We start from the raw sequence: 8,401 nt of genomic DNA on the forward strand, positions 1-8,401 counted from the left end.
TCCGTCCTTAATCTGAAATATATATATGTATATATATGCTAACAATAAAATAATTAATGTCTGTGATTCATGTATAACACTTTCATATGATGATGATGATGATTTAGAACTTCTACGATATTTTGTCGTCTGCAAAATGCACAGACAGTAAAATAAATGGGTGCTGTTTCCAGGATTCTTAATGGACGATTATCCTGTGACTTGTCATTGGCCAATGAGCATCCGGTTTCACAGTTAGACCCGCCCCTCCTCAGCCGAGCTCCATTTTTGCAACCAGCACAGCGACGGCGGGCACGTTTACCTCGAGGCTTCAAATCTTGATTCATAAAAAAAAGAGACGTCATGGCAGCTACGTCCATCTTTGTCTCCGTCTCCACCACCAGGGGGCAGACACAAGTGCAGCCCGGGCCCAGTTTAATTGCTGCTGATATCCCATCAACAGCAGATGCTGCTGATGTTTTTACAGCGAGTGCTTCTTTACACCCGTCTGATGGGTTCGGTTCATTTTGGGCACTCACATTATTTCAAACACAGACACAGTGTGTACTTTGAAACATTTATCGTTTCTGTTTTAAAAAGCAGAGGCCTCGCACACTCTCCCGCCTCCTCTGCTGTTTATTTATTAATGTGACTGTCATATTTATCAGCGTACAGTGAATAAAGATCATTTGCATGCGTTTTCCATCAGGATGAAAGATTTCCTCGTGCGTGTCTCAGCGTGGCTGCTCTCCGCTCGCTTCTGTTGATGCACTCAAACATTTTGATTCATTTTCCTGCAGCTGCCAAAGAGGCAGATGAATTAAAGCAGCGCGGGGGTGGAAACTCTCCACAGGCGGAGGAATCATCTCTGAATGAAACATAAAACCTGAGGTGGCCTTCCATCTTCTGGCCGAGGGTGTGATTCAGTTGGAGGTTTAACGTTCGGCCTCACTGGAGTGTTTATGTCTGTTTTAAACTCCTAAAGTCACAAAAACCTGAAAACTTTTTAATCTAAACTTAAGATCCACAAGCTTCTTCCTCCAAATGTCAGCTGCATCTTCAGCTCTTCACATCGACGTGTCAGATATGGACGAAGCTTCGGGGCCTGAAAAGTGAACCTGCACTTTTTATGCTGGCCACCAGAGGGCAGTAACGTGGTTGCAAAGCCTATTTGATGTTTCCTGATGAGTTTTTGAGCTCAGTCTTTAGTTTTGGCTCAAATTTAAATCTATGATGATTCTTAGTCAGAAAGGTTCTCCGCCTGCGCTCATTGGTTCAGACCTTCAGGTGTCACACCGGCTTTCCAAACACGGAGACGACCGCGGCAAAAATGCTCGCTGTTGCCAAAACTGACATCACAGCTGCACGGGTACATCTCACCCAGTCTAAGCCACAGCTGTACCGCCGTGTCAGGCACTCAGAGGGAGGAGCTTAAACAGAGGAAGTTGGCAGAACGATGTCCCGACGGCTGCACGACTTCCTGTGACGAGCACTCGTTCTCTGCTCACCTGTTTTCACAGGTTAGAGCACCAGAGCAGTATGACATCACATTTGTCTTCCCTCCCTCGCTAACCTGTTGCATCAGAGGCTGCAGTTCCTCTGATGACCACTTGAGGCTCCAAACTTGAGTCAGTCCACTTGTGATGATGTTTCAATTCCAGGCGTCGAGGTTTCACTTTTACAAGCCAGTGTGTGACTATTTGGTCAAGGTTGCTACCTCCATCTTTTATATACAGGCTGTGCTTCCTACAGGCCCTCAAACAAACGCTCCACGTGTCGCTGTTCTTCAGACGGCGTGCACTGTGAGACCGAACAATAAAATACCAAAAGTCGATCCCGTCACAGCTGACTTACAGCTCTACAGTCCCATAAACCCCTGCAGGCATCTCTGAGGAAATTAACAGCCGACATCACAGGAAGCACTGATGTGCCGACGGCGATCAATAACCCTTCTCTGTTTAGCGACACGACAGACAGGTGGAGGCAGGAAAACAACTGGATGAGAATCTACAAGAACGCCGCACATGTTTAAATCACAGTTTTAATAAAAATCACAACATTGACAGAAACAAGAGGAAGAACTTCTACTTTAAAACCCAGAAAAATCCTGTTCTGCTCATTTCTATCTTAAGGGGTCGGGGTCTCGTCAGCTTCGTCGCAGAAACATCAAAGCAGAGAAAGGTTATCTTAAGGTAAAGCTTTGAACAGCAGCTGGCAAGGCCCGATGACCATATAAGGACAAGAGCTCTGTGACATCATACAGACCCAAGAGTAGAAAAAAACCCTGTAGTTTGAGCCAATCCTCCGTTCTGACACCTGTGCAGTTACAACGCATCTGCATGTTTAACCAGCCGGTGGATGGTGACACAGGTGGCTGAAGCGTCACCTGACCTGAGCGTGTTTGTACTGTTGGAGCCTTTTGAATGACATCATCTGACCAATAATATGGCTGTTGTGAGGTTACTGTACTAACAGAGGCGGAGCTTCAGGTTTGGTGAAACTCTTGGGTTTTAATTGGATGTTGTTGAGGATCAACTGCAACTCGGCTACGACAGAAATAAAACCTGAGGCTTTGCTTTAACAAGGTTTTCATATCCTGAAGACCCGAGACGAGCCGCCAGCGCTGCAGGCGTGAGCCAACCTGTCGGCATGACGACACGAAGCTTTGATCAATAATGTAAAAGCAGCCTGAGGTGAAACGCGGCGAAAACACACAGGCTTGAGTCGTCTCAGCGCTCACGTCTAAAACCACACAGGCTCAAACGCCGACTGGCATCCACGGCAACGCCGGTTGCTAAGGAGAAGAGTGCTCTCTAAACCCTCGTCAGATGACACCGTGACCTCTGAGACCTGTGGGGGTCAGAGCAAAAATGTGAGGCACGTTTATGAAAAATGATTTTATTTTACAAAATCAGGAGCAGCCTGTGGCGTTCCTCTCAGAAAATATACTTAAAAAAACCAAAAACAAACAGACGCCATAAGGCTGCGCACACCGTCAGACGACAGAAATCCCCCAAACCGCCAGCCCCGCCCCCCCTCAGTCTCTGTGTCCCGTCTCTGATTGGACGAGGCGACTACTTCTTGGCGTAGGTGATCTTCATGGCGCAGGTCGCCGTGATCCGGAAGCCCTGCAGCGCGTCCTTGGCCACGCCCGCCTGAGTGTCGCTTTCAAACTCCACGAAGGCGATGTCGTGTTTCCCCGGCACGAGTCGCACTTCTTTGAAACCCGGAAACCTGCAGGCGAAAAACAAATTTCCAAACATCAGGAGGCGGAGCACGTTCAGATCTCCCGTTAAACACTGACGTATGGAAACTCTGCTGGATTTTACCACAAACGTTTGAAATACGGACTTTATAAATACATAAATGAAGAAATGTTCTAACTTTAAACCTTTGATGTTTTCAGCTGAGCATAAATGATCAGATTTGTAAATCACTGCATTTTGTTTTTGTTCACATTTGTTTAATGTCTAAAATCAGGCGCCAAAGAGCTCAGAGCCTCACGGCTCCTGGATGCAGCTGTGTGGGTGGAGCAGCAGGTGTGTGTATGTGGCAGGACTACAGTGAGCTGTGCAGCACTCACTGGTTGAAGAGCATGGACAGCATCATCTCGTTGGTCTCCTCGGGGAGGTTACTGAGGAACAGGATGTAGTTCGGAGGGTTGTCTGGAACCTGCGAAGAGAATGAGAGCCGTATCAGCGCCTGGTCGCAGCACGCCGTTAAAAGCGAGTCACTCATAACTCTGACGTATCCCACAGGTGAGCCAGAGACGGGAAACAGGAGGAGACACGGGCCAGCGTGGGATTTATGTTCACTGCTTTCACTTTTCTATAAATTTTAACAGAAAATTTTAATTTTCTAAAAGTTATCGAGTTATTTTCCTGCTGTTAAAGCAGCAGCTGTTAGATTGCAACACACTGGTGTGGCCAGAAGGTGGCGACGATCCACTGTTTGCAGCCACATTAAAACAATGACAACAGAACGCAGGCTGTAGGCGGTGGGGATCAAACCACCGACGGCCCACAGCCTCCCACTGAGCCACGGCAAACCCAGAGGGGGCCATCACTCAACTTTGTTTCCTTATCAGGAAAACAAAGGTTTTTTCCGGCTCCTGTGGAATAACAGGACAGGCAAAGGCATGACAACGCTCAGATAAAACTTACCTGCACTGCAGGTGTGAGCGCAGGAGGGGCCAATCCCTGCAAACAAGAAAGAGGACAGAGGCGTTAAACTCTGAAACACATTTAAAGGTTTCATCTCCAGAGGAATGACGAGCAGAGCAGAGTCGGAAATGAATAGAGCACCGGGAAAACCGGGAACAACGAGAGGAGAAGTGAGCGCCGAGTGGTTCACAGACTTAGTTAAACGACAGAATAAAGGACCAGAGAACAGCAGCCATCCTGGTTTAAGGCTCGTTTACGTCCGCCGCCCGGCCCCGCTGCTGCCATTTCCTGTCGGAAACCCTGTTAGAGCGGCTGATGAAGAGGAGCCTGGCTGCTTCCACCTGCAGCGGCTGCCGATTTAGCCTGAAATGAGGCGGCTGATTTATATTCACAGTCCAATAAAGACGACTACAATGCAGCAGCTGGAGCGCTGCGACGGTCTCATGAGCTCATAAAGACACGAAGTGCAGCTTCAGCATCATCACAGCTGCAGGAGCATCTGGATGAAGTCGTTTACTGTTTATTGTTTGAAAGTACGCTGTGACCCACGTTAGACGGCATCAGGGGTTCACGCAGGACAGACGGGGTCAGAGTTTGGCCCCGAAGTCCAGGTTATAAACGTACAACATGAAAATGATCCGAGTGAGAGCGAGCACGTACCCACTACAGCCCGGCCCCCCGCGACCAGCCCGGCCCAAACGAGCACTAGTTTATTTACAAATACATTCACATGTGATCATACCCGGTATTACATGAAGGGTTTCTGTACACAGGCCCCGCCCACACACCCTCCCTCATGGTCCTCTCATTGTGGGAGGGCGACGCCATGTCTAACCATAAACAGCTACCCGTTAACGTTGGCGGGGTTGCCACAGCATTTGTGTCTCATAATGAGAACTAAAACGTTAAACGCACTTTTTCAAAATCTTAAAAAAATTTTTTTTTTAAATCTTTCAAAAACCAGAAAAAAAGTCAAACGTCAAAAGAAACGGCGCCCCCGGTGGTAAAAGCATTTTTCAGAGGGAACCGTCGCTCGGATCCACCAGACGAGAGATTTCTGCCATCGCTGGAAATGGCTTCCAACACAAACCGACTGACCAATCACAGCAGCCGTGGGCGAACAGCTCACTTGGGCTGTCAGGTGAAATCGCTGTTTTTGTGAATAGAGTCTGGTGAACAGTAACTTCCTGTCTCACAGCAGGTAAAGAGGTGAAATTGTCCTAAATATGAATGTTTACAGATTTGATGAAGGAGTGAGGGGAGACATTTTATTGGCTCGCTCACCGCCGCCGGTTTCTTCGTGGCGTTAGCCGCCAGCTCCTGAGCCTTCTTCTTCTCCTTCTTCTTCTTCTCCTTGTCGCCATATGATCCTTTGACCTTGGCGATGACCTCAGAGTCGGTCTTGGCGTACTGTATCCTCTGGGAAAAAAACAAAAGGGTTAAAGGCGCAGCTGCTCAGAGGGAGGAAGTCAGCGATGACCAAGACGAAGGTGGCATTCCGGCCTACCATGGGCTTGTTGTAGAAGGGGAAGCCCTGCAGCTGCCTCAGGGCGTTGGTGGCGGCGGCGAGCTCTTTGAAGATGACGAAGGCCTGTCCCCTCATCTTCATCGTCTTCATGGCCACGATGTCGATGACCTGCCCGAACTGGGAGAAGAGCGCGTAGAGCGAGCGCTTCAGCTCTGCGGGAGGAGGATGAGACGAGTTTAAACACCCTCACAAACATCTCGACGTTCATCCTGGAGTATTTTTATTTTTTTATTATAAGGAGGGTCAAAGGTCACAGGCAGCTGGTACTCCATCCTTGGTGATTAATCAGTTAATCAAACTTTAAAGTCTTAAAGAAATGATTCATGGATGAAGCTTCAAGAGAAGAATCAGTTCGAGCTGCATTCACATCAGAAATACCTCTGAGGAATATTATTACTGCGAAATCTAAACATTTGTATCAGTAAAACTTTAACTGTGGAACATTTGTTTTATTTATTTATCTTAAAAATGATTTGAACTGAGAAAATAGGGCTCGGAGTCTGGAACCACATCTGTGCAAGAACTTTCTAAAGTTTACATGATTACAACGTGTTGCTTATCAGAAGATTCCATTTTTAATGATCAGTACTGCCACTTCTGAACCAAATAAAAAAGAAATAAGAAGAAAACTGAAATGAGGAATTCATTTGACAGTTTTTGTCAAAACCTTTATGCTGAAAATGATTAAAACATGTTTTGAAACAAAGTTCAGAGTGAAGCCTGCAGAAAAAAGGCTCCTCGTTTCCTGCAATAAATTCAGCAGCACATACATAATGTTTGTTTTTGTTTTTCCTGCGATTGTTCCATTTCTCTGCACTCAAATAGCACACACACACACACACACACAGGTTTCTGTTTACTGAACTGAAGTTTGGATGTGTTGAGATGCGTTTAAGGTCATTTTATGTGATGTGGACTTTTCTCACTGAATGTCACAGAGATGATGACTTATCCCGACCCCGGCACTACAAAGCTACTACTAAGGTATTGTCCCTGATTTCCCCTGAAGGGGACGCTGCTGGCAGCATCTGACCAATCACAGTTACTGATAAGTGTACTGGCAGCAGATAAGATGACTTTTCAATGAAAGGTGAAACTACACATAATAAAGACTGAAAGTAGAAAAGAGTGACGATATTGTTAAAGTTTAATAAATAGAAAGAAGGACTTTGAGGCAGTCTAAAAGAATCCATGGTTAGTTGTAAAGATGTAATTATAAGGTTAGGGCAAAGTGGGCCGTGGCTACTCTGTCCTGTCTAAGCACCTTGAGGCAACTGTTGCTGAAACTGTTGGAAAGAAAGCCAGTAAAACGCCGACTGTGTGAGCTAACGGTTAAATCAATACCACAGCTCTCTCATTAAAACACGGAGCAGTCTGATGGATTATAATCAGAGTGTTTCATTAAGTTAATGCTTAGTTTTTATTCTTCCAGCCTTTGCGGTGTTTAATGTTTCTGACTGTTAAAATTAGATAATAATCAGCATTGTGATCGTCAGCACAGCAGTCTTTAATGCCGATTTCAGCAGAGACTCGCTGCTGTTAGCCATGCAGAGGAACAGCACCCACCTTCCTTCTTGATTTTATCGTTGATGTTGTTGATGTAGATGGTGTGGTTCGGTCTGATGTCCATGGTGGAGTCTGAGGAGACAACAGGAGAGCAGCTTCAGCTTCTTCAGTGTTCAACTCCACCTTTAAACCTCGTTTACCCGTTTAATACCTGCTAATGTCTCGGTAAACTCACACAACCAGAGCAGCATCAAATCGTTTAAGTTACACTTTAAAACTCGCTGTTTGAGGAGATCTGGCTAAATCAAAAGCTTCAGCTTGAATTCATTCAAAGCTTCCCAGAAACCTCTCTCACTCGGCTAATGTTAGCATGTGTTAGCTTAGCCCAGCTAGCCTTTAAACTAAATGTTTTTTTTCTGGCGTCGCTTCAACGTCAAAAATCACCTTTACAGATTTAACCTCCGCCCGCGCAGCTCCTCCGTTAAACCGCGGTCAGAGGAGCCTCGGATAAACGTTTTTAACATAAATATGGAGCTCACCTCCTCTCGGCTCACACCGCTCATGTAGTTTCCGGAAACACTCCGCTGTGGCGCCGGCTGAAGCTTTAACGACCTCTGCCCTCCGCCGCCACCAGCAGGCCAGGAGGAGAACTGCAGCTACCTGTGAGCTTATTACAACTCATTAAATCTAAACTAAAATCGGAATCAGAATACTTTATTAATCCCCAAGTAAATTATGTGGGTCACAGTTGCTCCAAGACAGTAACAGTAACAGACTAAAGTATTTAAATAATACAACATGTTACAGAGTTTACAAATTTAAGAAATCGCACTAATATATACAAATCGCTCAATTATAAATATTAAGAATATTACAGAGGTGAGAATATTACATGGGTGGAATATATATGGTAGACATTTCACTCTAACCTGTGAACTTTGTCAGTTGCTATTTTACTGTAGAGGGTGTGCAAAAAGGGTGTAACTAATGCAGTGTTTACAGTGTGTTAGATGGAGGAGTTGTACAGGGAGAAGGCCACAGGCAGGAATAATTTCCTGTGTTGTTCAGTGGTGTTTTTGGTAATCTCAGTCTCTCACTGAATGTGCTCCTGTGACTGGACAACATGTCATGGAGTGGGTGGGAGGTATTATCCAGCATTGTCTTTATCTTAAACAATCTCTGCCTCTCAGACACCACCCTAAGGGAGTCCAGCTCCATCCCCACA

At 45.9% G+C, this 8,401-nt stretch overlaps 1 protein-coding gene across 2 annotated transcripts; it reads right to left on the reverse strand.

The window, feature by feature from the left end:
* Nucleotides 1–2,019: 2,019 nt before the first annotated feature.
* snrpb2 (small nuclear ribonucleoprotein polypeptide B2) lies at nucleotides 2,020–7,812 on the reverse strand. 2 transcript variants are annotated; one of them, XM_063477118.1, is made up of 7 exons: nucleotides 7,716–7,812; nucleotides 7,237–7,308; nucleotides 5,650–5,822; nucleotides 5,427–5,561; nucleotides 4,143–4,178; nucleotides 3,563–3,651; nucleotides 2,020–3,213 (listed from the first exon to the last, which is right to left on the reverse strand). In XM_063477118.1, exons 2-7 carry the CDS (start codon nucleotides 7,298–7,300, stop codon nucleotides 3,054–3,056), a joined length of 657 nt encoding a protein of 218 aa, XP_063333188.1. In that variant the 5' UTR covers nucleotides 7,301–7,308; nucleotides 7,716–7,812; the 3' UTR covers nucleotides 2,020–3,053. The 2 variants fall into 2 exon arrangements, with proteins under 2 accessions (XP_063333188.1, XP_063333189.1); XM_063477119.1 differs by lacking the exon at nucleotides 7,716–7,812 and adding an exon at nucleotides 7,621–7,698.
* Between the last annotated feature and the right edge of the window lie 589 nt (nucleotides 7,813–8,401).

Source organism: Pelmatolapia mariae, linkage group LG6 (assembly GCF_036321145.2).
Source record: "Pelmatolapia mariae isolate MD_Pm_ZW linkage group LG6, Pm_UMD_F_2, whole genome shotgun sequence".
NCBI classification, from domain to species: Eukaryota; Metazoa; Chordata; class Actinopteri; order Cichliformes; family Cichlidae; genus Pelmatolapia; species Pelmatolapia mariae.